Source organism: Gekko japonicus, unplaced genomic scaffold, assembly GCF_001447785.1.
Source record: "Gekko japonicus isolate JY-2015 unplaced genomic scaffold, Gekko_japonicus_V1.1 scaffold637, whole genome shotgun sequence".
Lineage (NCBI taxonomy): Eukaryota > Metazoa > Chordata > Lepidosauria > Squamata > Gekkonidae > Gekko > Gekko japonicus.
In genome coordinates, this window is record NW_015172573.1 from 695,903 (window position 1) to 723,168 (window position 27,266).

The 27,266-nt window shown below is 48.4% G+C and overlaps 1 protein-coding gene across 2 annotated transcripts in view; it reads left to right on the forward strand.

Annotated features, from left to right (window-relative positions):
- Nucleotides 1–27,266, forward strand: part of RARG (retinoic acid receptor, gamma) — a 184,852-nt gene that overhangs the window by 97,524 nt on the left and 60,062 nt on the right. Inside the window, exon 1 of one of the 2 annotated variants that reach the window (XM_015421379.1) lies at nucleotides 19,207–19,700. The exons of the other annotated variant lie outside the window; for it this stretch is intronic. Coding sequence (XP_015276865.1) covers nucleotides 19,550–19,700 — 151 coding nt within the window. The 5' untranslated portion in view covers nucleotides 19,207–19,549. Of the gene's footprint in view, nucleotides 1–19,206; nucleotides 19,701–27,266 lie in introns of those variants that run through there. 2 annotated transcript variants of the gene reach the window in all.

The window sequence follows — 27,266 nt, forward strand, 5'->3', positions numbered from 1 at the left end:
CAGTACATGTGAAGTTTCCCCAGTGGGGCAAAGAGTAGCTCCCCCAGACAGTCCCTGGTTGGGAACATGGCACTGGGGAGGGAAAGGCTTAAGTCCCCTCTCTCCAGGTGCTGTGGTCTCGGTCGGAACTGAGCCTGGGAATCAAGATCTGAGTACAGAACTCCTAGGCAGTATCTGTCGATAGGATTGCCGGTTTCTAGGTGGCAGCAGGAGCAAAACAACAGTGCCAGCAATGCCACGACATCAGCTCCAGGTGAAACCTAGAAGTGATGTCACACTTATCCCCCTCAATGCTCTGGGAAACCCACAAATCTCAGTAGTCCTTATCATAGACACTGTGGGTTTTCTAGAGTGTTGCAGGGTGGGTATGACTCACTTCTGGGTTTCACCTGGAAATGACATCACAGTGTCAGTGACGCCGATTTCCCCCTCCTTCCACTGCATTTTGCATTCCACTTCCACTGGCAACCCTGTCTGTCAACCAGACTCAGGAAGGTACTAGGGAACAGTGTGATATGTAGTTAGATCTTTATTAGACTGTTGTAATAAAATTGAGGGTAAGCCAGACTGCAGTTCAGAAGGCCCATGAGGGCATTGCAAGGCCTCTCTCCCTGCTGGTGCCCCCTTTAGGTGATGAGGGGAGCAGGGAGGGAGAGAGTAGTGGCAGGAACAGTCTACAGCAGGGGTGGCCAAACTGTGGCTCGGGAGCCGCATGCGGCTCTTTCACACATATTGTGCGGCTCCCGGCAGGGCGGCTGGGAAAGCTAAATATCATTAGCAAACAAATATCATTGGACAAATCAATATCATTATCAATATCTGCTTTTACCCCTTTTTGTTATTATTTTTGGCAGTCTCGTTTAATGTTTAAAAAAGGCAAACTTGCATATTTTCTGAATAAAAACATGTAATATTTGTTCATATCTTGCGGCTCCCAAACATCTGATGTTTATTCTATGTGGCTCTTACGTTAAGCTAGTTTGGCCACCCCTGGTCTACAGAGTTCCAAATTAGTCGCAGATGATTGCTCACCAAGATGGGGAACCAATGGGAACTGGTAGCAGACTGGGCTTAGGAAGGGTGATGGGACAGTTTAAGAGAAATGTCACGAGGCAGTGTGGCTCTCGTTCAGTATTTTGAATGTGGTTGTTAGGCTTCAAAGTCTTGGCCACCCATGGGAAGGGTTCAGCCTGTGTGCCTTCCTCCATCAGGCAGAGGAGAGGGACAGGCAGCAAGTGTCTTTGCTGCCACCAGGTGTCCTCCAGGGTGTGATGCCGGCAACTTCGTCATACCCAGAACTACATCCCTGCCACCCAGCCAACAGAGGAAGCTGTCAACATTGCCGCAACAGGAAACAGCCGTCATCTTCTCCTCTGATGGGAACTTGGGCTTTCTGTGCCCGGCAGGACCAGTTCCCACCACCGGAGCTTCCTGGCTTCACTTAGGGAGCCCACGCAATCTTTCTCCAGAAAGATGTGCTGAAATTGGGGGTGGATCTCGAAGATCTGATTTCTTCCCTCACCCCCTCCACCTCCGTCATAGTGAGTTACCAGGCACAGTGAATGTCATCTCCATAACGCAGTTGCACAAGCCTGTGCCGTGGATGATTCTGCTTCACGGAGACATATGATGGCTTCAGCCTGTAAATATTAAGAGGGCAGGCTAGGTAGCATGGACTCTTTTCTGCCTTATCCTCTCAAGGGTTTCCAGACAGAAAAGTCAGGAAACTCCTAGTTTGTTTTGTCTCAGACTCACCCAGAAAGGAGAGAGGCAGATAAATTAATTGAGTGTCCATCAGCAACCGGATGCACTGCAGAATTAGATACGTGCACCTAAAGCCTTTTATTTCAATGGAATTAGGTATGTTTAATTCTGTATAGGGTCAGGCTGCAATGGAACAAAAAGGATGATGAAGTGAGGTGAAGAACTAGTTGCTTCCAGGGTCTGGGGAATACCACCAGTGAAGATATCAGCTTTAAACTTAAAAACAAAACAAAAATAACCATCTACATTTCTTTCTAATCCAGAAATTATTCATAATTGTTGCCAATCTCCAGTAGTGTTAATATTTTCCGGAATGTTCTATAATACTTCTGCTATGCTTCTGTTCTTTCTGGTGGTTCCAGACTTCTCAAAGGCAACTGAACATCCCATTTGGTTGATTGTGCTGGATAAACTCTGTGTAATTTGCCTTGAGTCCCTGTGAGAAAGGTGGGCTATAAATAACATAACTCAAAATAAATAAATCTACACTACATTCTAGGGTCCAGATTATTTATATTTCTTAAAATATTTGTGCCCTTTCAAGCTTCCATATAGGGTTGCCAGACCCCCTGGTAGAAGCAGGGGTCCCCTGCTGCCAGGTCCCACCTCCCTGCTACTGATCAGCTGGCCGCCGGGCAGGGGAACTCCCCTGAAAAAGAGGGAGATCCATCCAACATGCAGTGATGTGTCTACGTCACTGCCCACATGACCTGGAAGTGATGTCATCACATCCGGGATCTCTGGCAGATGCTCTGATTTTTGGACAAAAACTCTATAGTAGCAGCCAAATTTACCATAGAGTTTTTGCCTAAATTCCAGAGCATCGCCCCGATGACCCGGACATGATGACGTCATTTCCAGGTCATGTGGGCAGTGACATAGACATGTCGCTGTACATCAGATGGGCCTCCTTGCTGCTCCCAGTAACCAGGAGAGACCTCAGCAACCCTACTTCCATGGCAGAGTGGGTATTTAATCCTGGGTCTTCCAGATCTTAGTCTGACACTCCAACCACTACACCACACTGACTTTCAGTTCAGATATTCTGATACAGGCCTTGGTGTGTGAATTAAGATCCATTCCTTATCGTTGAGGAGTGCTTCCGTAAGGGGGCTGTGCTCTGGCCTGCAGCCCAGGCCCATAGCCATGAGGGCATTTGAGGGGGATGCCCCCCAAGAGAGCGCCACCCCCTCAGACAAAAAATTCAAAAAAAGATTTAAATGTAAGATGCACATGGGGTTTCCAAAATGACCCCAGTCAGGGAAGCTTCAGTCTCGTTTTATTTTTTTTCCAACCAAAAAATAAATGCGTTTTTACAAATGCAAATAAAATAAAATTGCAATAAAATAAAATAAAAATTCAAAATTCAAAATAGAGAGAGTTGGAGATCCCCCCCCTTCCGGCTTACACAGAAAAGCAGCCCGGAATCAAGTTTCTCCAATCAGAAGGACTAGAGGAGGACTAGAGATCACAGGGGAGCCAGAGCTGTTTCTTCTGCTACAGCAAGAGGAGCAGCAGGAACAGCGGGGGTGCCTCCCCCCCCCCAGATTTCCCCACACCCCACCAACCAAAATTTTCTGGCTACGCCCCTGCTGCAGCCTATTTCTCTACCAGTGCATTGTTTCTTAGTGGGCCTCTCTGGTGTCTAGGGAAGAAACCCTGGGTGTTCGTTGGGATTTAGAACTGGGGTGACAATTATGACGGCCCACCCTCTTAAAGAATGATGAACCCAAACGGTTTCTTGAGGGAGTTGGGGAGCTTCCTACTTGTCTGGATAGTGGTCCTGTTGAAGCTCTGCTTGACCTCCAGAGTGGGAAGATGACCAAGGTGGTGGACAGGATTACTCAACAAGAGCCCTTTCCTGTAAATAAACATCTCACCCATCTCACTGGTTTTCTTCGGAGGCTGTGGGCATTAAACCGGCAGGGATGATGGCTAGAACACTGGCAGAAGAAGACTCAAGCTGAAACAGATCGAAAACTCTTATGGGCTGGAACATATTCAAGAGTGATGTTTCGGGTAATAAGGGCTTTTCACATACCTTCCCCCAGAAGAAAAGAACCAGTTCGCTAACACTTTGCAGACAGAAATCAATTATAATGCACTCCAAGTTACACTGTACTTTAATGTAATAATGTGTATGACTTTGGCACCTGTTTGTTATGCTTTGATGAGTTATCAATTTGTGTAGCCTAGTGGGTGTAGCCATGATCGTTGAAGGCCCACCACGCATATGCTTGACCTTTGCCTATAATAGCTGGGGAAAAGTGCTAGATGGAATCTATGCCAATATCTGATCCAGGTAAGGTAGTTAGTTGACCTGCCTCTCTTTCTTTCTGGGTGAGTTTGAGACATAACATAGGGAGGGGAGTTCTTCAAAGGGGCATTTGTGAATCTCTTTTAAAAAGCCCTCAAACCTAAATCCCATTGGCTGGTTGCATATTTACCTTCTTTGGACAAGGTTTCCGCATGTGTGGCTTTGCTCCAGGTATTTTTGGGTGAGACAGATTATCGGGATCTTTTTCAATCTGGCCTCCAGCCCAGGTTTGGGATGGAAACTGCCTCGGTAGCCTTAGAAGATAATTGGCATCGGGGTCAGCAGCCAGCGACTTTCTTTTGTATGTTTCGGTGGCTTTTGATACCATCACTCATAGTATCATTCTATACCAGTGGTGGCGAACCTATGGCACGGGTGCCAGAGGTGGCACTCAGAGCCCTCTCTGTGGGCACGCGTGCCATCGCCCCAGCGAGGCCCAGACCATCATTAAAGTGTCGAATTCTCTGCCAAATAATTTTAAGTAAATGAAAGCATTTGGGATTGCTTTCCTTACTTTGTTTGGATCATCTTAAGTTAATATATGAGGGTTTTTTTCTAAAGTAAAACCTCAGTATTCAGGTCAAATTGCCGTGTTGGCACTTTGCGATCAATAAGTGGGTTTTGGGTCGCATTTTGGGCACTCGGTCTCTAAAAGGTTCGCCATCACTGTTCTAGACCATGGTTTCTTAGGGATTCTGGTGCTTTCCTGGTGGGCATATTCCTAGATAGGGGCAGGACTGTTGTTCTGGTCCTTGATCCTCAGGGTTCTACCCTATCCCCTGTGCTGTTTAATGTCCACATGAAACTGCTGGATGAAGTCATTGGGAGTCTTGGAGTTGAGTGATGCTGATGATATTCAGCTTTCTCTCCTCTCCATCAGATTCTACAGTTGCGGCTGAAATCCCAAACTAGTGACTGGAGCCAGTAATTGTCTGTACATGGTAGGGTTGCCAGGCAACCAGTGGGGGATAGGGGTAGAGTTGTTAGATCCAGGTTGGGAAACTCCTGGAGATTTGGGGGTGGAGCCTGGGGAGGACAGGGGCCTCAGTGGGGTACAATGCCATAGAGTCCACCCTCTAAAGCACCCATTTTCTCCAGGGGAACTGACCTCTGTAGTCTGGAGATGAGCTGTAATTCCAGGGGATCCCCTAGTCCCACTTGGAGGCTGGAATCCCTAGTATGTGGGCAAACAAACTCAGGCTAAATAAAAAGGATTACTGTGGATCAGTGACAGGACCTGTCTGGGAACAGGCATATGTCCTATGGGGGGGGGGAATGGCATTCCCCCAAAGAAGTAGGTTTACAATTGGGCAGTATTCTGGCTCTGCAGAACCAGATTACTGTGACTAGGGCTGCTTCGACTTGGTTATTTTGCCCTACTGTGCTCCCAAATAGGAGTGGTTCCCCGCCCCATCCATATAGCATTGTTGTGTGCAACCTTCTGTGTTTTGCTGCACTTTGCTGCTGATCTGGGTTGCTGCTTTTTTTTTTTTGAAAGATCAGAGCCGAAGCATGTTTTTATTGTTTATTGAAATATTTATACCCCCTTTTCCACTTGGCTAATTATAGCACACAATGATGGAAAGCTATGTAAGGCAGAGGTTTTTTCAATGTTTGAGCAGGTATGGTTGGAAGGTGCGGATTTTTTCAGGTCCCAACCTCCTTGGTGCCATTTTTCTGGCCCCCTTGCAGCTTCCACTTCCCCCCCACCATTGGACAGCTTTTCCAGAATTATATAATTGACCCTGCTTCAGAGTAATTCCAAAATTAGACAATTGTTGAGTTGCAAGGGGAAAATTGCTATTGAGTTGCAAGGCTGCATTTGCAGCAGCAAACAGAGACCCGTGGGGAAGTGTTGCTGTGTGGAAGCACGCTGGGAATGCATTCTGTCAATTTAGGCTGATTCGTCAACAGTGGCCACTCTTGAATAGGATGGATCTTGATCCGGTCGCACGTGCCTTAGCAACGTGTGGTGATGGAAAGTGCTGTCCAGTTGCAGCCAACATGGTGACCCTCCTTAGGGTTTTCAAGGCAGGAGATGTTCAGAGGTGGTTTGCCATCACCTGTCTCTGTGCAGCAACCTTGGACTTCCTTGGTGGTCTCCCATCCAAATATTAACCAGGGCCGATCCTGCTTAGCTTCTGAGATCTGATGAGACTGGGCTAGCCTGGGCCATCTAGGTCAGGGCAACATGGAACATGTACTTTGCTGTAAGAGGAATCACAGTTGCAGTCTTGAGAGTCGTAATAGGAACCTGCTATGGGGATCATATAACCCCAGTACTGTCAGCTTCCTTGGGACACCGTTCCAAGTGGTGCTTTTAAATGGCCTAGGACCAAGTACCTGGAGGCCCATACAATCTTCTTCCATGACCCTGCTTCAGAGTAATGGGAGCTATGAATGTACCCAATCCACAGATGCTCTTCCTCCATCTGTCCTCTTCACCTTCAGATGTCAGATTAAGATGTTTCTTGGAGATGGGACCTGTTCCACTGGAAACTGATCTGCTATTGCCGCTTGATCCTTTTATTGTTCCACTGCTTAAATTAATATTCGATGCTGCTGTTTTTGTTGTTGTTGTTGGTATTTGCTTTAATATAATAGATTTTTAATGAATTGTTTTATTGTCGGTTTTTTAAAAGACGCTGCCATTTATTTAGGAGAATGGTGAGGTGTTCTACATAAACAATTAACGCTGTACGTTGCTGCCTGTGTAGGCAGGTGAGTCTGGCTAGGGAAGGGTCCCGTTTGCAATGTGGTGAAGAAGGATTGGAAAGACGGGATGCTGAATGCAGTAACCACGAGTTCCGTTGTGTGTGTTAGAGAGAAAAGACATAGACAAAGAGGTATTATCTAAGCAAAAAACAGGCATGTGTGTAGCTGGATGGCAGAATGGGGGAATAGGGTGACATTTTAGCGCTCCAGTTCTCTGGATATGCCTTTTGCATTCTGGTTATATGTGGTTCTCAACTTTTTTTCTGTCCTCTCCTGGACTTCAGCTAGGATTGTCAGCTCCGGGCTGGGAAATACCTGGAGATTTTGGGGGTGGAGCCTGAGAAAGTCAGGTCTTGGGGAGGGGAGGCAAGACGGTTGTGAGGGGGGGGGAAGGAGAAAGAGAGAATGTCGTAAGCCACTTTGGGTCCCCATCTGGGGGGGGGAGTACAAATGATCCTGTGGATGGCTGCCTATGCGCATGCGCAAAGTGAGTTAAAAAAAAATAATAAACCGCCAATGCCCACTGTGTGTGAACGGGCATACAGCGATGGGCTCCGAAGACAGGAGGTAAGTGTGATCACGTTTCAGCCGGCATAAACTGCAGCGGTTCCAACCGGTACAGTTTATGCCGGCTGAAACGCCCCGTCTGAACGCACCCAATCACAGGTAAGCTGTGGCTGATTGGGAGAGGGCTACGTCTGCCTGAGGGAACACTTGGGATTGTGGGACTGGTTCAGTTTGGGGAAATGGTTTGGGGAGGCAGGTTGAAGCCCCTTCTTCCTGTCTGGTATGGTTTCAGTCCTAATCAGGCACCACGTACATGGAAATTCAGGAGCACCTGCAGCTCACATGGGATGGTGTGGGGACTCTAGACTCAAACTACGTATTCCAAAATAGGTGAAGTCGGTGTGAACTGAAATCTTAGACATGGGGCATCCAGGGAAGCTGCCCCCAGCCCCACACTAGGCTAGCTCCCTGAAGCCCCCACCACTAGGGCTGCCAGCTCTAGGCTGGGAAATTCCTGGAGATTTGGGGGTGGGGGTGGAACCTGGGGAGGGCATGGTTTGAGGAGGGGGGACCCCAGTGGGGTATAATGCCATAAAGTCCACTTTCCAAAGCAGTCATTTTCTCCAGGGGAACTGATCTCTGTAACCTGGAGGCTAGTTGTAATTATGGGAGATCTCCTCACTACCTGGTGACTGACAGCCCTACTCAGGGGTCGTTTCGTAGAAAAAGAGCTAGGGGAACTCATTAGCATAACTCATTAGCATATGCCACACCCCCTGACATCACCGGAAGTGTGTCATAAGGCCACATCCCCTGACATCACCAGAAGTGTGTCATAAGGCCACACACCCCGCCCCCAACAGTCCCGGCCGCCGCCGGCCTTGCAGCTCCACTGCCGACCCCATGAGGGGCCCGGCGGTGGACCTGCAAGGCTGGCGGGAGTGCAAGGAAGCCCCGCGAAGGCCCTCCCTGGCCCCAGGCAGGCAGGGGTGGGGAGAGGCAGGGAGGAAGCAACTTACCCTCCCTCTTCTCCTGCCTCCTCCTGGCTGAATGAGGGCTGGAAGCGGGGCGGCCGGAAGCAGGGGGCGGGGCTTCGTCATGTGCCCCGCTCCCCGTACCTCACCCGGGGAAACTGCGATCCCCCGCGATCCCCCTCGAAATGACCTCTGGCCCTACTCACCAACAGCCACCACCCTGAAGCCCCCCCCCACTGATCCCCCAAGCTCGATGAGACTCAGACACGTGGGGGGAATGAACTGTAGGGCGGTGTGGGGACCCCCAATGCGTTACAGCTGATTGCCCTCTCCCCGTGCTGACCGAGTGATTCTGGGGCCCCATCCTCGAGTTTTGCCCAGGACTCCCAAATCACTAGGACTGCCCCCCGCTGAAATTAAATCCCCTGCTCCTCCATCCATCCACATGTGCCGAAGTGCTGGAAGTTTTGAGATGAAGTCACTAGCGACTAAAAATACTTGCATTTGCAACCAACCAAACTCTGCGTTCCCACTCCCTCCCTTTCTCTCTAGCCGAGAATAATTAACTTTTCTGTTCTGCCTCATGAATGGTAGTCGTGTCACTGGAAAGTCTGGCTATCCCCCTGCCTTCGTTTAAAAGATTCCAGCTGTATCCATTTCGTGATGAAGAGATGGTGAGCGGTCCTTATGAGCTACTGATGGAGATTAGGACACAGGCAACCCAGGGATAGTTTGGCTGTCCGGATGGTCTCAGAGTTGCAGGCAGATTCAACAGGAACAGCAGGGGCAGATCTACCATGAAACTGATGACGCTTAAGCTTCAAGGTCCTTAATCCTGGAGGGGCCCTGAAGCAACTTTTTTTTTTTAATGAGTGCATTTTACAACAAAATTTATGGCATTTTAAAAAAACGTTTGTTATTAATATAAGGCTATTTTAGTGACAGAACCATAAGCCCATGGGTCGAAGTACTGAATAGTGACCTTAGAATATGCTCTAATACCCATTTCATATGGCCTCAAAATGTACTGGGTCAGATTTCAAAATTTTCTCAAGGGCTTGCAGCACTGCTGCCTTATTGTTGCTGGTTGAGAAGGGGCCCCCATAACAGTTCAAGCTTCAGGGTCCCAAAAATGTAGGTCTGCCACTGAGAAACATACATTGGTTTTTTTTTTAAAAAAAGCAAGGCCATTGTGACAGTGAATGAAGATGGTTCAGATTCGTCACCAGAAAAGAACATAAGAAGAGCCCTGCTGGATCAGTTGTCTGTCTAGTCCAGCATCCCGTCTCACACATTGGCCAGCCAGTTCCTCTGGAGGACCAATAACAGGGCATAGAGGCTAAGGCCTTCCCCGCATGTTGCCTCCCAGCACTGGTATTCAGAGGTTTACTGCCTCTGAATGTGGAGTTTCCCTTTAGTCACCATGGCTAGTAGCCACTGATCGACCTCTTCTCCATGAATCTGTCTAATCCTTTTTAAAAGACGTCTATGCCTGTGGTCATTCGCCACACCCTCTGGCAGCAAATCCCACATTTTAATCACTTGTCTGGGGAAAGAACTATTTCATTTTTTGTCTGTCCGGAACCTACTGCCCCATCGACTTCCAGAGAGGCCTTCCCTCTTCTTTAAGCCTGCCTGCCCCATGTTAGCAGCAGAACCTCACTGGCTGTGGGGACTGAGGGGGGGGGGGACCAGTGAGGGAATGTCTGCACACTGGGCTGCCTCACAGCCCGGCCCCAGAGCCTGAGCCCAAGCAGAGCCGCTTCTGGTTTGAATTAGGAGGCAGGCGGGTCAGGCTAATTGGGACCTTTCAGATCTTGCCAGTGCAAGCTAGAGGGATGCAGGAAAGAATCCCTTGTGGGCCGGAGTCCCAGTCAGGCAAGGGAAAGCCACAAGGCAGGAAAGAGGGGAGCAGCTGTGGGCCAGAATCATGTGTCAGTATAAGGTTTGAGAAGCTGGGGGGAGGAAGGGACAATACCAAGCTCCTGTATTCACAAAGTGACTAATATCGATCAGTAAGCTCAAGTTGCCCCCTATGTCCACACAAATACACAATGGTTTGTTGGGGGGGGATGTTTATTTGAGGGAGGGGGTTCTACCATTTTAGGTACGGCAACGGTGACATCCGGGATACCTCAGAGTGGTCAATCTGGAATTGAAAACAAGCTCTTGGAAATGCTGACATGACATGTGGGCCACTGCTACTGTGAGTGGAGGGGTGTTCGAGGGGAGAAAGGACTGTGGGATTTGACTATACTTGAAAGGGGATGGAGCTTTTATTTAGTGGGACAGTTCTCCCCACACACTACTCCAGGATTTGGGGGGGGGGTTGGGGGGACACACAAAGAACAGAGCAGCCTCCTCTAAGGCTGGGTACGGTGATAGCAAATTGGCTGGGGGTGGGTGGGAGTCAATCTGTCTTTTAGCAGATTCACAGAGATTTGTTTCTGGCCCTGGCACAATTTGGGTAGCACGTTAAATTTGCCTTTTTGTGCTATCGGGATATTTTTGGTTTTTTGGGGGGGGGAGGGGAGGAGGTTGGGTGGCTGCTAAAATCTATATGAAACAAACTCTCCTTCCCCACATTCCTCAAACTCTGGAAAACTATTGTCGTCGTCCCACCCCCCCAAAAAAAACAACACTGGCGGAGAGCATAGGCTTGTGGAAGAATTCGCTGAGGGCAGGGACCTATGAATAGTAAGCAGGGGGACTGCTTTTCTGAGACAGCTCCCCGCCCCCTCCTCTCCGCCACTATCGCTCATCTGTTTATGTTAATACATTTAAATGCCTGGAAATCGGGAGCTGTTTTCATTGATCAGGCCGGAGTTTCTCAACAAAGCAGGGAATCGCTGAGAGAGAGAAAAATAATCCTGGCTTCCAAGCGGGAACACAGGTTTAAGACAGACTGGTTGGCAGCCGAAGGGGGAGCGAGGGTAGGACGGCTGTGGGGCACCAGGTCTGCTAGCCCCCTTTCCAGAAAGCTGTGGGGCATGAGGAGGCTGTGGAAAAACTGAGCCGAAGGAAGGCGAGGGAGCAAAAGGCCTGGTTTGGCTGCCTGTGCTGCAGGCAGTGGAGGGAAGGGAAGGGCTGCCATGGAGCTGGGTCAGATGGAGGTTACTGCACCCAAAGGGGGTTCTCGCAGAGTTCATGCCGTTGGCTGGCTTGACGTTCGCTCGCTCGCTCGGCCTTCGTGCTGGAAGGAAAGGGAGAGGCTGGGGGGGGGGATGGAGAAGAGGGAGGGTGAAGCCAGCTCCTGGCAGGGAGCCTAGCCCAACCAGGGAAGAGGGATTCGGGCCTAGCCAGTGAGGGGGAAGCCCAGTTTAGCCAGTGGGAGAAGGCGGACGTGTGTGAGTCCTTCGTGAGTGAGGGGTGGAGGAATGAGGTTTGGCTCCAATGGGGAGGGGGAAGGAAGGCCTAGCTCTGCCAGGACTGAGGGAGGGGCAAACAGAGGCCTGGTCCAACTTAGCTAGCATGTATGTGTTGGCCCAGTTAGTGGAAACGGGGGGGGGGGGGGGTTAAAAGATCTGTCGGTCAGTGTGTTTGAGAAAGAGCTTGCCCCCAGATGTTGGGGAGAAGCCTGGCTCCGTCAGTGACAGGCCAGTTCGGCCATGAGAGAAGATCCAGTTAACCCCTTTGGCTGAACAAGGGGGGGGGAGCTTAAAAGATCTGTCGGCCAGTGTGTTTGAGAAAGAGCTTGCCCCCAGATGTTGGGGAGAAGCCTGGCTCCGTCAGTGACAGGCCAGTTCGGCCATGAGAGAAGATCCAGTTAACCCCTTTGGCTGAACAACCCCACTATTTTGATGAGGTTGGAAGCCAGGGACGAAGAAGAGGAGCAGCCGGCTGGCCAGGCACATAGGGGCACACAGATTCGATAGGGGGCGCTGCCCTCAGTGCCCCACCTCTGGCTACGGCCCTGTTGAAAGGTGGACTGACTCTTTACTGGATCACGTAAGAGCCAGATGGCCCCAGGAACAGAGCTGCTTTTTCGGTCCAGCAACCAGGAACTGTGGACCAACTGCTGTGTTTGTACTGACAATTAACTGGATGTTGTGTTCCGTTGGCTCGTTTTGTGGCAGAAGGCAAAAAAAAGAACTTTGTTTTGAGAGAAAAAATACTTAGAATCTGGACTGTCTTTCCAGAGAAATGAACTGCCTTGCTGAGGAATGGGGCCGCAGGTCGTGGCTCGGTAGTAGAGCATCTGCTTTGCGTACAGAAAGTGCCGGATTTGGTCCCCGGCTTCTCCAGTTAAGAGGCTCAAGAACCGGGTGATGTGACAGATGGAGACCCTGGAGAACTGCTGCCAGTCAGAGTAGGCAATACTGACCTTAGTCTGACTCGGTATAAGGCAGCTTCATGTGTGTAGGAAGAAGATGCAACAGGTGGAGCCATGTGAGGTCCCGTTTTTGAACAGTCCCTTGGGACTATTGTTCTTCTACTGGTGGTGCCCCAAGAACAGAATCAATTGCCGAGCTCCACAGTACCAGATCACTGGCTCATGTCAGAAACATGGGACGTTCTAAGGGCCTGCCCTAGTCCCATTAATAGCTTCTCTGCCCTTCAGTGAAATGAGAGGATGGATAGGGTTGATCAGCCAAATGTTCTAAATGATTCTACTCTGCCCAGTTGGCTGTGCCCCCCCCCATCACTCACACCTGAAGCTGACTGATACTGCATCAGAACATTGATCCATCGAGGTCAGAATTGTCTACTCAGACTTATAGTAGCTTTCCAGGGCCTCAGGAAGAGGTCTTTCACATCACCTGCTACCTAATATTTTCCACTGGAAATGCCAGAGATTGAACCTGGGACTGAGATTGAACCTGGGATGCTCTACCGTTCAACCACAACCCCTCCCCTCAACCTGTGGTCGAGTGGCAGATCTGCATGCAGAGCCTGTGGCAGAAAGATGTATTCCCAAGTGGCCACATTTGAGGTCTGAAGGTTAACAGCGGTACTGGGGAGGAAATTTTAAGATACGTGGGTCAGGGTGCCTGCATGAACGACTTTGAGGCCATGCTTGTGTTTGAGAGGGGATCGGACTGTGTGCATTTGAGAGCCTTTTTTGCTTCTTTAGAGGAGAATGTGTCCAAGAGTGTGTGACATCAAGATTATAAGACCAACAGTGCAGTCCTAATAGATTCAGGTGGGTAGCTGTGTTGGTCTGAAGCAATAGGGCAAAGTTTGTGTCCAGTCGTACCTTTAAGACCAACAAAGTTTAACTCAGAGTATAAGCTTTTATGTGCATGCATACTTCAACAGAAACACAAAAGCTTATACCCAGAATTAAACTTTGTTGGTCTTAAAGGAGCCACTGGACTCAAACTTTGTTCTAGTGCAATCCTAAGTATTGTTAATGCCCTTCTATGGGTTTGGCATTGTGCAACTCTTATTAGGATTGTACTGTGTGCGTAAACAAAATTGAATTTTTCCTCCTATGTAGTGGCTTGTGTTGTCAGACTATGTTGATGTTCTACTGGTCTGCCATATTTTGGAAAGGCCACCATCTAGACTAATATAAAGTATTTCTTTAGATTTTCCTCTCCTGTTGCATGATGCAAGGCTTTTAATTCAGGAGCTTCCGCATCTTACCTGGGAATTGTCAATAACTTTAGCTAATTCCTTTTCCTCCTCCTTTAAACTTTAGGATTGTTCATTTGTGTTCTCTCTTGATGTTGTGTGATCTGCTTATGCTATTTGTAACAAATGCCTAATCAAGGTTTTTGATTTGACTTGAATTCAGGAGCTTCTACACCTTATCGAATTTGGTCCAGTAACATTACGTGCCCTGACCTGGATAGCCAGGCCAGCCCGAACCATCAGATCTCGGAAGCTAAGCAGGGTTGGCCCTGGCTAGTATTTGGATGGGAGACCTCCAAGGAATACCAGGCAGGCAACGGCAAATGCACTTCAAACACCTTGGAAACCCTATAGGGGGCTGTCATAAATCAGCTGTGACTTGATAGTACTTTCAACCCACGGCCAGTCTTACATACTTTGGTGCATGTGTATGAGAGACAGAACCAACTGGCCAACAACAATCAGCTCCAGATTGACAAGAGAATCATCAACTGTTGAGTGATCCCCTATAGCTGTACTTTTAACAGTGATTTAATCTACAGGAATTAACAGCCAATAATACATTTCTCCATGTTATGGAAAGTTTCACATGCTGATTTCTGTAGATCAAGCTGTTACTGAAGGCATCTGAGCAATTATTTCCCCCCCTGATTATTTGGCAAGACTCATGTTCTTTGTCAATTGAAAGAAAGTTGTTCCTTTTTTTCTCCCGTTTGAAGTCACTGATGTGCCACCAGTGACTCAACATGCGTACGCATGTGTGGGCAGGTTGGCTAATATATATTTTTGAGGCCTAATAACTTTTTTGAGTTTATTTGCAAAGCCCATATAAGGGAGACTGTGTATATGTGTATATGTGTGTGCACGTGGGCATGCTGTGGTGTATGTCCACAGTACATTCGGTAGAAAAAGAGACGTTTGAGTCATTGTGAAAATGGCAAGTGTAAACTCATGGTGACGATGTGTGAAGAGTCTGAGATTGACTGTGGGGTTGGATTCAGAACTGGTGGGAAGAACACCAACTTGGCTTTGTAAAATAAATCTTTGTGACTATTATACATTTGATAGGCCAGACTAAATCCTTCACAGGTTACAACACGGGTCCAGTTGTCTCTGGTTTCAGAATACCCTGTGCAATGTCCCATCGTTTATAATCTCTGAAGGAAGAACTAGCAGTTGTTCTCAAGGCTGGAAAGATTCATTTGTTTACTCAATAGATTAATTCATTGATTGCAGATTTAAAATGTGAACTAAAGCTGTTGGATTAAAACCCCAGTGGGTTTCTTTTTTCATAAGCTTCCTCTCTTGATTCAGTCAGTGTTTCTGAATAACTTCCAAAATATTGAGTTAATTAGTTGAGAAGATCTAGATATTTAATTAAACTCTGCATCACCCGTGTCTGAACTCCAGTTCTCGTATCAGCAAAAACCAGAAATGAGATATTACTTGCTACTGAAAATGGCAAAAAATCAAGTCAAGTTTTCCTCTCCCTGTTTCCTGAAATCACAACACTGTGTGTTTCCCCCACCTCCTCATTCACAGCCAGTGATGTGGAATGAGGGTGGGGAACGTGACGTTGTGATTAACTGTATTACACTGTATGAACATATTTATTTATTTCATTGAATTTTGACTGTACAACAGTTTTAAAACAAAAGGGGAAAAATTAGAACATCGGATTTCCTATCATAAAACATAAGCCTACAGGGTGCCACGGTAAAAATCTGAACCCCATTATCATGGGGGGAGGAGAATGAGGAGGCAGCTGATAGATTCCATTGCTGTTAAAAGCCGTTGCTGTCCTCGACCGTATGCTTGGTGGAACATCTCTGCCTTGCAGGCCCTGCAGAACTGTAACAAGTCTCACCGTTCTACCAAGAAGGTCCTGGCTCTGGTTGAGGACAGTCGTATATTTTTTATATTAAGTTAGGCCATTAAAATCCATCTAGTCCAGTATTGTGACTGACACATGGCTCCAAGGGTGAAATCTTACACAGCATCTGCAGGCCTCAGATCAGAGCTGCTGGGAACTGAAGTGTGGCTCTTAGGCATACCAACTGTGTGCTCTTGAGCTATGGGCTTATCCATATGGAAGGGCGGGAGGAACACTACACACTGCTGCCATTTTGAGTGGCAGTCATGTGTGTATCTTAACCTCTAGCCTTGGCTTTGTTCCCATAAAACTGAGCAAGGAACATGTGTGCTTCTATGATATGCGAGTATGTACCCAGGCAGCAACATGGATACTTAAAACATCACATCATACCTCCTTAGTCCTCCTAATTCGCTTTGGAACACCTATTCACAGGGCCGGTTACAGATTTTGGGGGACTCTGGGAGGAGAGTTCCATTCCCAACCACTCATCCAGGTGTCTTGCTACCTGCTGGTGCAGCCTTTGCTTGCCCGCCCTCCCCCCTGCCTATGCTCACAGCCCTTTCCACTGTCGTTTCCAGACTGTACAACAGTTTACAACAAAAGGGGGAAAATTAGAACATCAGATTTCCTATCATAAATCATACGCCTACAGGGTGCCACGGTAAAAATTTGAACCCCATTATCATGGGGGGGAGGAGAATGAGGAGGCAACTGATAGATTCGATTGCTGTTAAAAGCCGTTGATGTCTTCAACCGTATGCTTGGTGGAACATCTCTGCCTTGCAGGCCCTGCAGAACTGTAACAAGTCTCACCGTTCTACCAAGAAGGTCCTGGCTCTGGTTGAGGACAGTCGTATATTTTTTATATTAAGTTAGGCCATTAATCCATCTAGTCCAGTATTGTGACTGACACATGGCTCCAAGGGTGAAATCTTACACAGCATCTGCAGGCCTCAGAGCTGCTGGGAACTGAAGTGGGGCTCTTAGGCATACCAACTGTGTGCTCTTGAGCTATGGGCTTATCCGTATGAAAGGGCAGGAGGAACAATATACACTGCTGCCATTTTGAGTGGCTTTGTTCCCATAAAACTGAGCAAGGAACATGTGTGCTTCTATGATATGTGAGTATGTACCTAGGCAGCAACATGGATACTTAAAACATCACATCATACCTCCTTAGTCCTCCTAATTCGCTTTGGAACACCTATTCACAGGGCCGGTTACAGATTTTGGGGGACTCTGGGAGGAGAGTTCCATTCCCAACCACTCATCCAGGTGTCTTGCTACCTGCTGGTGCAGCCTTTGCTTGCCCGCCCTCCCCCCTGCCTATGCTCACAGCCCTTTCCACTGTCGTTTCCCTGATGGTCCTAGGCACTGTATGCAGCAGGGACATGAGTGGCTGAGCACTCACAACTGAACAGGCAGGGAAAGGGCCAGGGGCCATGGGCCCTGCCGGAAGCCCTGGGCCTCAGCAGCCGCCCCGCCTGAGCTGACGCTGGCCCTGCCTATTCAGAAAACCATTATCTGGCTTTGTACTTACTATTGTGGACTCAAAAATCACAGCTAATAAACCCCTTTACCATCCTTTTACCATGTAAATAAATTTGATAATCCTAATTGCAAAAAGACCCTGCAGCACTAGACTAAGTCCTGACTTAAACAAAGTTTGAGTCCAGTGGCGCCTTTAAGACCAACAAAGTTTGATTCTGGGTATAAGCTTTTGTGTTTCTGTTGAAGTGTGCATGCACATTAAAGTTTATACCCTGAATTAAACTTCGTTGCTCTTAAAGGTGCCACTGGACTCAAGCTTTGTTCTGTTGCTTCAGATTAACATGGCTACCTACCCACCTGAACGCTGATTCAAATGTGGTACCTGCGAAGCAAAGAACTTCTCTGTGCAAATTTGCGCGGGCTCAGAGTCGAATTTAAACTGTGCCGCCTGCAACCCATGCAAATCAGCTATGCATGCTTAATTTGTACACCAGAGATCCATAGACAGGCTCCTTTCAGATATTGTACTGGTAAACTGGCATGTTCCCTGGCTATGCATAGCTGCTTGCAGCATGCCGGAAAGAAGACTCTGAGTTCATGCAAAAGTTGCACAGGGGAAGTTCTTTGCTTCGCCAGCATCACATTAAAATCAGGCCTAACAGGTTTATCGCAGCATGAACTTCTGTGGATTCGATCTGGAATCCTGACTGTGCAGGCAGAGACAGTCAAGGCCTGCTAGAGTGCATTCCTGAAATCACATCCTTTTACTTTGGATTAGTTAATCCAACAAATAACCCATTACCATTTGGTTTTGCACTTCTAACCTCTCAGGATAAAAATGTATTAAATAAATAGGCTGCTCACGCAAAGTAAAATTCCCATTCCAGCCATACATATGCAGAAGGGGCTGGAGAGAGGTGGGGAGGGGGGACACTGAATCTTTTTGCAGAGAGAGGACCTGATCCGCCGGGGATCTCTATCTGTGGACCACTAAATTTAGGACAAGAGAGTGTGTGGTGTGGATACACTTCCGATGTGATTTGTGAATCATATGCTCCCCCAACACCACATTCTGGAATTGACTTTCTTCCTGCCAGCGCTCTTCATTGTCCAGTTTTCACGCACAATAGTGGGGAATACCACGGTATGAATTAAGTTGATCTGGGTCACCCACAACACTTCCTTACACTTAAGGATCTTTTCGAGCTCCTTCATGGCTCCCCTCCCCACTCTCAATCTCTTGGGGATCAGTTACTCCTAACACTTTTTCGAAGACCCCTGCCTTCCTTGAACAAGGAGTTCTGAGCGACAAAAAGGGTGGTTTTTTCTTTCTGTTTCCAAGTGAGGGCTGCAATCAACTGGGCATGAATTTGGAACTGTCTGTCATTTTGCCTTTGTATGAGAAGGCCAGCCCTACTGTACTGTTGACTCAGAAGTAAGCAATGCTCCCTCTAAGCTGCGGAGTGTCTTGTGAGCAAAAATTCTATTTTCTGAGCTTACTGGCATTAAAGTTGTGAGCGAGCCACTTGGCTGCTGCATAAATTAGTTTGCTCCTCCTTCCTGGGCTAAGACAAAAATGTGTGAGCCCGAGGCTGAAAAACTGTGAGCTAGCTCACACTAACTCAGTTTAGAGGGACACACTGGAAGTAAGTCTCGCTTTGTTCAACTGGCCAAATAAATCCACATAAGCCTGGTGCAATCTTTTGGGCTGTTATTGTTTTGAAAAGTATTGCGGGTGGAGCTTGGGAGAGGGGGGGGGACAAAAATTCCACGTACGTGTGTGCGCGCGTCTGTATCTGTTATTTCCTTGTTGCAAGCTCGCTGAATCAGAGTTTGTGCGCGTTTCCTAGGTCCTCAGTGTTGCCGTGTGTGTGTCTGCGTGTGTGCGGCTGCGGCGTTTAGTCAGATTCGGCCGCGTCCCTCCCACATAGCTCGGCCCCCTTTCAGCTCCAAGCCACACCCACCCGCTCGGCAAGTCCCGAGCCGCTTTCGCCCAAAGGTAATAGCCGCCGAGCAGAAAGCAACCGCGGGCGCAGCGCCTGGGACTCGGGCGTCCAACTTCACGCCCGGCGGCGCACCTTTACGCGCGCAGAGTCGCGCCCGGCGGGTGGGATCCCGCGGACGAGTGAGCGCAACCCTGAAAGCAGCCGCCCCACGCGCCTTTGCACTCAGAGAAGGGGCGAACATTCCCCCCCCCATCTCTTCCTGGATCATCATCAACAAGACCATAATAATCACAATTACTGCCATTATTACCACCACCACCACCGTCACCATTCCTTTCGTTGGCCCTCGCCCGTTTCCACCCGAAACGGCTCCTTTTCGGAGATGTACGACTGCATGGAGGCGTTCGCCGTCACGCCGCGGCAACTCTACGATGTTACCAACCGGAGCGCCTGCATGCTGCGGAAGTCGAGCATCAGCCCGTGCTTCGTGGGCTTGGATCCCTTCGGGTGGCCCCAGCCGGCCAGCTTGCAATGTAGGTGACCCCCCTCCCCGCCCCCGTGGCGCGCCGGTCCAAGCTTGGCTTGGGCTCTCTCTTTGGGACGATCGGGGGGGGGGGCGGAGGCTGGTGGGAGGGATGGACCGCGGGCGCGCGGTTGGAGGGATTGTTTGGCATCGGGTGCCCCTGTGGGTGGGGTTGGGGGATTTTTTCCCCCCTGTTGCAACCGCGCGTGGGCGTTGAGCACGAGTGGATCGGCGTGGGCATCCTCCTAGAGGGCGCTCTTTTGGCGTGTGTGTATGTGTGTGTGTGCGTGTTGCGTGTGTGTTTTGTGCAAAGCTGATTGGTGGATCGGAGTTCCAATTCCCCCCCAACTTTGTCTCTGCTTTGGAACTCGGGGTGTTGCAAAAGACTATTTTGTCGGGGGAGGGGGCAGTAGTAGGGACCGAGATGCGAAATTGTAGAGGGAAGACTTGCGTGACTTTTAACTCGGGCGCCTTGGAGCCTTTCTGGCGCCCGTTTCTTCCCCTGTCCCAGCAAGTGAGTTAGAGCGCTAGTTGATATGGGAACTAACTGGAGATACCCCTGTACAACACAATGCATACGTATGTCTCTTTGTCTTGATGTGGAAGCGCATTATGAACACCAGATGAGGGGGGAAACTTTTGAAGTCTTGTGGCGACCTGAGGATGGGGTGGGTGGAGAGGGAGGGGCTGAGCCCGAAACTGGAAAGCACGGAGGGCCTGCATTTGGGGAAATCATGCTGGCTGTTGGGCGCCGGAGGGGGAGGGGGAGCGAGATTGTCTGTAACAAAGCCGGGTTTTAACTTCCCTTGGCTTAAAAAGAAAAATCTTCAATTGGCTGCAGAGCATCATGAAGTGCGAATGCTTTGAGAGCCTGGGGGAGGGGGTAGAGACGATTTCGTCTGTTTGCACGCCCATTGTGGAAACCTGGAAATAGAAAAAGGGGGCGGGGGAGAGATCTGTCAAACACCCAAGGGTGTCTCAGCGGGCGCTCCCGCTTCTCTTTGAGCCGCTGCCAAATCGCTTCCCTCCCTTTCCCTGCTTTTTGGCAACCGCCACGACTGTTTACAACTTCGCAGAAGAATAAGCCTTTGATTGACACACAGACCCCACCGGGCCCGGTGGAGGCATCTCCCCAAGCACCTTGGGGGGCACCTGGGGACGCGGTTGAAGTTCTTTTCTCCCCCCTCCCCCGCTTGCACCCCCGTCCGATGGGAGCTCTGCTCTCTCGACTCGCTCCCTTCCAAGCGGTTTCATTGGAAGCGGCCCCACCCCAGCCTGGCTGCCAAAGCGCTCGCTAGAAATGTGGCACTTTAACTCTTTCGCCGGCGCCTGGAAATCAAAACACTTCCTGTCTAGTTCTGTAATTGAATCTTGCCATCTTGGGAGGATTTTTCCCCCTCCCCAAAGTGTTTGCATAAGTTACAGAGGCAGAGCGATCAGCAGGCGGGGAGGGTAAAACACACAGACACATAAAAACTTGAGGAAATAATAATTCAAAATAGACTTTTCAGGGGAATTACAGAGTGAGACACCAATCGAGTCCCATTTTTTCATGCTGCTCTGAACTTCCATTAAGTGATAAAGTGTGCCTCTGTGTGTGCACAGAGTGCCTTTCCGTCACCATGGAGCGCTCATACCCAGCCCTGGCCTCTGCACATCTGGAATTAGGTTTTCAGTTTAGAAAATACGGCTTTCAGGCAGGATTTAACCCTGGCGCTTCTTCTTTTACAAATAGCCTTCTTCAGGGCTGTGAGATGTTTCCTTTATTTTATTTGCCCGTGGCTTGAACCAATGGCTTTGCATCCATGGTGTGTGAGAAGTGAGTTCGGAAACTCAAAAGTGTTCTGGACCGTGCTTGGAGAAGTTACAGGTTATTTTAGGCAGGCAGAATGGAAAGGCTGTGCTGTGTAATTTCTGTCCTCTGTTTGTCTGGCACGGTGGCATCCGGATATTGCTGATGTCTTGCTGCCATGAACATCCGCCTGTCCTGTCCAGCACCCTTGACCTGTTTGCAGAGATCCTAAGGAAGAAAGAGAGAGCAGCAAGTATCTTAATTTTCCTGGGTTTTAATCTTTCTCCCATAGTGCAGAGCAGACACATCTCTGTCTTATGTCCCATCTGCTTCACTGGCAGGGATGTCCAGGGTGGACTCTGGTTTGACAAAGAAGAGCTCAAGCAAAGATTCTTTGTTGAAGAGGCCTGGTTCTTTGGTTTCCTTTTCAGCTGACAATGTGGTAGAAATAACACAGGCAAGCATGGGTAGGCGAGTATTTTATTTTTATTTTTAACCAAGAAAACTAACACCCTGCTAACTTTTTCAGACTTATTTGCAAGGATGCTTTTTGTCTCAGTGCACTTCATGAAACATGGAAGCTGACCACGGTGGTCGCTTGGGAAAGGAGACTTTGTTTGCTGAACTCTTCCGAAAATGAAGGCATAGGAGCTTCTCTCTCATCCGGAAGAGTGTGGGTCTGGAGCACTCAAAACAGTTCCAGGGCTGCATGTGACAGCCAGCCAGTCTTATCCGATTGACTTCCATGTGCAATTGAGAGGAGATTAAAAAAAGCATTGTTAACATCAGATAATTAAACTCCAGCCTGTCACTAGTGATAGAGGCCCCGGAAAGAGGACCAGTTCCGGGTTTGCAGCGTGCCTGGGCAGAGCATTCCCATGACTTCTTTTTTCTGCCCACCACCAGCACCCTCCCCCTGGCTGATGCCCTCCTTCCCTTCAAGAGCCAGTTTGGTATAGAGGTTATGAGCAAGGACTCTAATCTGGGAGAACTGAGTTTAATTCCCCACTCCTCCACATGCAGCTGCTGGAGTCACCTTTGGTCAGTCACAAGCTCTCTCAGAGCTGTTTTCTCAAGGGCAGTTCTCCAGAGAGCTCTCTCAGCCCCACCCACCTCACAGTGTGACTGTTGTGGGGAGGGGAAGGAAAGGGGATTGTAAGCTGCTTTGAGACTCCTTTGGCTCGTCGTTGTCATCCTCCTCCAGTTTGGTGTAGTGGTTAAGTGCACGGACTCTAATCTGGGAGAACCAGGTTTGATTCCCCACTCCTCCGCTTGCAGCTGCTGGATGACCTTGGACAAGCCATAGTTCTGGCACAGCTGTTCTTGAAAAAGAGCAGTTTCTGTCAGAGCTCTCTCAGCCCCAGCTGTCTGTTGTGGGGAGGGGAAGGGAAAGGAGTTTGTAAGCTGCTCTGAGACTCCTTTGGATAGTGAAGGGTGGGGTATAAATCCACTCTCTTCTTCTTCCTGTCTGCCGGCCTCCTTATTTTACTTTATATCACGCCTTCCCCCCCAAGGGGGACCTAAAGAAGCTTACTTTGGTCTTTTCTGTTTTATTTTCACCACAACCCTGTGAGGTAGGCTAGGCTGAAAGTGTGTGACCAGCTTAAGGTCACCCAGCAAGCTTCCATGGCAGAGTGGGGATTCAGACCTGAGTCGTCCAGATCCTAGTTTGAGATTCTAACCACTACGCCACACTGGCTCTCCTGCCTGTTTGTGTGTCCTTCCCTGATCTGCTCAGGAGCACTCAGTGCCCATATTCACAGCTGCCTGCAATGGCACCGGACAGTGTGAACATCAGGGAGTACAGGTGGTGGGTTGCTAGCAAGTGAGTGGGCACGGGGACCTGGCAGCATCGGGCCATGCCAGCAACCTTGGGCTTGCCACAGCTGCCCCACTTCAGGGTATACTGATGCCAGCCCTGCTCTGAAATGTTGACAGGAAGTTGACAGAAGCAGCAGTTATACAACATTTCTGTAATATTTTTATTGTACCTGTAGCAACTGTGAGGTATGATCGGGCCGCGGGTGTAACTGTCTGCTGATTGCATCCGTGTTACATCACAGACTTGTACTGGTGCTGGACACAATGGCAAGGTTGCTTGCTGGAGTGAGTCATAGGTATTGGTTCTTGCCCATGGGGAAAGAAATTCGCTGTCTTGTTTTCTTCCAAGCAAAATTCAAAGTGCTGGCCATTTTCTGTAAAGCCCTAGGTAGTCAGGGAGCAGGGTGTTTAAAAGGTCACCTTATCCTGCGTGAACTGCCCACCGGTTAAGATCAGCTTCAGATTCATCTGGTGCCTAGACCATTTTTTATTTCCCTGGCTTTCTAGTTGCTTTCGGGTGTTTTTCTGATTACGCTTTATTGTTCTGCTCTGCTTCCTTCTTGTTTATTTGTTAATTATATATCTCATTTATGCCCTGCCGTTTCCCCCCCGTGGAGAGGCATAGCGGCTCTCACCGTTCTGTTCTCCCTTGTCATCCTCACAACAAACTTGTGGGGTAGGTTAGGCTGAGAGTGTATGACTAGCCCAAGGTCACCCAAGCGAGCTTCTGTAGCAGTGTGGGGAATCGAACCTGGGTCTCCCAGACCCTGATCTGACACTTTAATCACTGCCCCACAGTGGCTGTCTTGATCCTTAGACAGATGATGGAGGGCTCTTTTTGTAGCAGGAACTCCTTTGCATATTAGGCAACACACCCCTGAGATAGCCAATCCTCCAAGAGCTTACAGTAGCCCCTGTAAGAAGAGCTCTGTAAGCTCTTGGAGGATTGGCTACATTAGGGGTGTGTCGCCTAATATGCAAAGGAGCTCCTGCTACAAAAAGAGCCCTACATGCTATAGGTTTTGATCCCTGTTTTGTTTTTATGGCTCGGTGAATGTTTGAATGGTTATAAATATCTTGAATGAACAAATAATCCTGAGATATGATAGGTTCAGGTGGGTGATCGTGTTGGACTGAAGCCACAGAATGAAGTTTGAGTCCAGTAGCACCTTTAAGACCAAGAAAGTTTAATTCTGGGCATAAGCTTTCTTGTGCATGCGCACTTCTTCAGATCCATTGAAACAGACTTCACCAACCATTACATATAGGTGGGGTGGGGTGGTTAGTTGCCAGGAAGGATTAACTGGAGTTAAGATGCATCTTTACTCCAATTAGCCCTTCCTGGCAACTAAACCCCCCCCCCCCCACCTATGTGTAATGGTTGGCAGAGTCTGTTTCAGTGTATCGGAAGAAGTGGAACAAATTTAGAATCCAGTGGCACCTTTAAGACCAACAAAGTTTTATTCAAGGTATGAGCTTTTGTAAGACGAAATTTGTTCTACTGTTTCAGACTCAACACGGCAGACCATCTGGATCTATGCACATGAAAGCTTATACCCAGAATCGAACTTTGTTGGTCTCAAAGGTGCTACTGGACTCAAACTTTGTCCTGAGAGATGAATTATGCTGAGAGAGAGAGAGAGCAATGGACCCAAGGCCTCAGCTTTGTAGTTGAGTTTTGACCTTGGGGCATCCAAACTCTGCTAATTGGAGCCACCTCCCGTGGGAAGGCTATGCAGGTTCACCCAATGTAACTGATCTGATAGTATACACATAAAAAATAAATTAGGACCACTTACTGTTGAAATGATTGTGCTAGCGGTGTACATCTGTGACACAAACCATTACTTAAGAGAGCATAGGCAAGGATTTATATGATCCATGGTTTATATGGTTATACATTTCCACTGCACAATCTCAGAAGTTACTCTTTGGTGCACAATACAGCATCCTGCTGTCGTTAAAACATCCACACCTGAAACGAGTGTCTAGTCCTGAAGATTGTTTTGGGTGTCTTTTTTTAATTATTAAGTACCCATAGGTACACTTTAATTAATTTTTCTTTTATAATCTACAACAAACAAATCTACACACTACAAACAAACACTCTACTACACATAACATATATACCAAGAGTACAGTTACATTATATGTTTATATCCAATTACTTAATTAATAGAAACGCTCTATCACTTTCCATTCTTCTGTCTTCTCAAGTCCATTGTGCTATAATTGCCTAATCTTCTATTATAGTTTTGGGTGTCTTTAGTTTACATTCAGTTTCCAGTGTGCATGCTGAATTGTGTCGTGGACCGCATCATGCTCTACATGTGCTGCACACACGAGTGTTCTAAATAAAGCTGTACCCATGTGCAAGCATGCCGTTTGCCCAGTATAACATCTGTGTGATGTGTGACAGAATGGTCTGTGCGCACTAGGATCTCTTAGTGTATGTTTGGCTCTTTGCTGTGTGAACTGTGTGTTTGTTAGCATATCTTAGCAGGGAGAGGGTAGGTAGGTGAATATGTGTAGGGTAATGTGGAGTGTGTGCATGCATATGTGTGTGTGGTATGTGTGTATTTCCATGTGCGGGACATGGTCTCTGCCGGCAGGAATGCTGTTACTGAGACAAATGGCTTATATGGCATCCCAGCTGCAAACATTTTACGGCTGGTTATAAATGACTTGTTTGAAGCTCCGGCAAGGCGAGGGGCAGGAATTTCCTCAATCTCAGCAATTTAGGCCTTTAAAGCCCTCCAACAACCCTTGCTCCTCCTCCGGGGTTTGGGTTTAGCAATGCTGGAGGAAGGGAAGGAATAGAAACCTGAGGCTGGCAAGTGCAGATAGACCACTGGCTGAGCAGGGGTTGTTCCGTGGGCCTGCCGTAGCAATACAAAAGGGGGGGGGGCGTCTTGTCTTCCTCAGCTGGGGGCTAGAAGTGCTTCTGCAATTGCTGGTGACATCCGTAAGAGGCTGTTGAGGATTCTGTGGTTCTACCCCCCCTCCCCCCATTAATTTTGTTTGCTTCCTAGTTGGCAGCTTAGAGGCTGCCGGTGGACATATTGCGAGAGATGCATCAACAGATAAGAACGCAAAACCTTGCAAGACCGACACCGGGACTTGCAAGCCTGGCATGCTGTTTTGGAGGCAGTCTGTGCAGGAGGCCCCTGCTTTGGCACGGGCCACGCTTACTTTGGCTTGGGTCAGAGGAACAAAGATTTCACCTACACCCAGCGAAAGCCACTCTTAAGCGCTGCGTCTGCCCAGGAGATCCATTGAAGGGTGTGTAGATGGCTTTGTATGAAAGCCCCCTTTTTCTTTCCTTTTTTAAAAAAAACAATCCCACCCAGTATGCGGGGGAGAAAGAAAGACTCTCTTCCCAGTGTGCCCTGTGTGAGTCCGGTTTGTTGGCTTTAAGGTGGCAGCTCCAGTGATTATTTCTTTTTTAAATCTTTGGTCATGCACATGACCAAAAAGGAATAAACTGGAGTTGTTTCATGTTTTAATTTCTAGCCTGCACCGTTCCTGTGATGGAGAGCCATGCTGTAATCTAAACTCATAACAACCTATTCCTTGATAATCTAAAACACATGATTTTAAAAAAACCCCACAGATTTAAAGATACAATTAAAATTCCAGAGCCTTAAAAGCTTAACTCTGGCCACTGTAAGCCAGTCCTGGCCCAGCAGAACTTTCCTGGTTTCTTAAAACAAAACAAAACAAAAAATGAAGCTTCTCGTGGTAGTTAGAACAGCTAGGTCCAGGCTGAAAAGCTGATTGGCTTTTTGTACAAAAAACTGAGGTTTTTGAAAGATCAAGACAAAATCAAGGGTTTGGGGACTCCAGGCCTTCTAATATCTCCAGATGTGGCCCCAGGGCTATTCCTCTGCTCAGCTGCATTGGGTCTGGCATCCTAAGGTTTCGTTTCGGCTCTCTCCCTCCCTCCCTCCCTCCCTCCCCCCC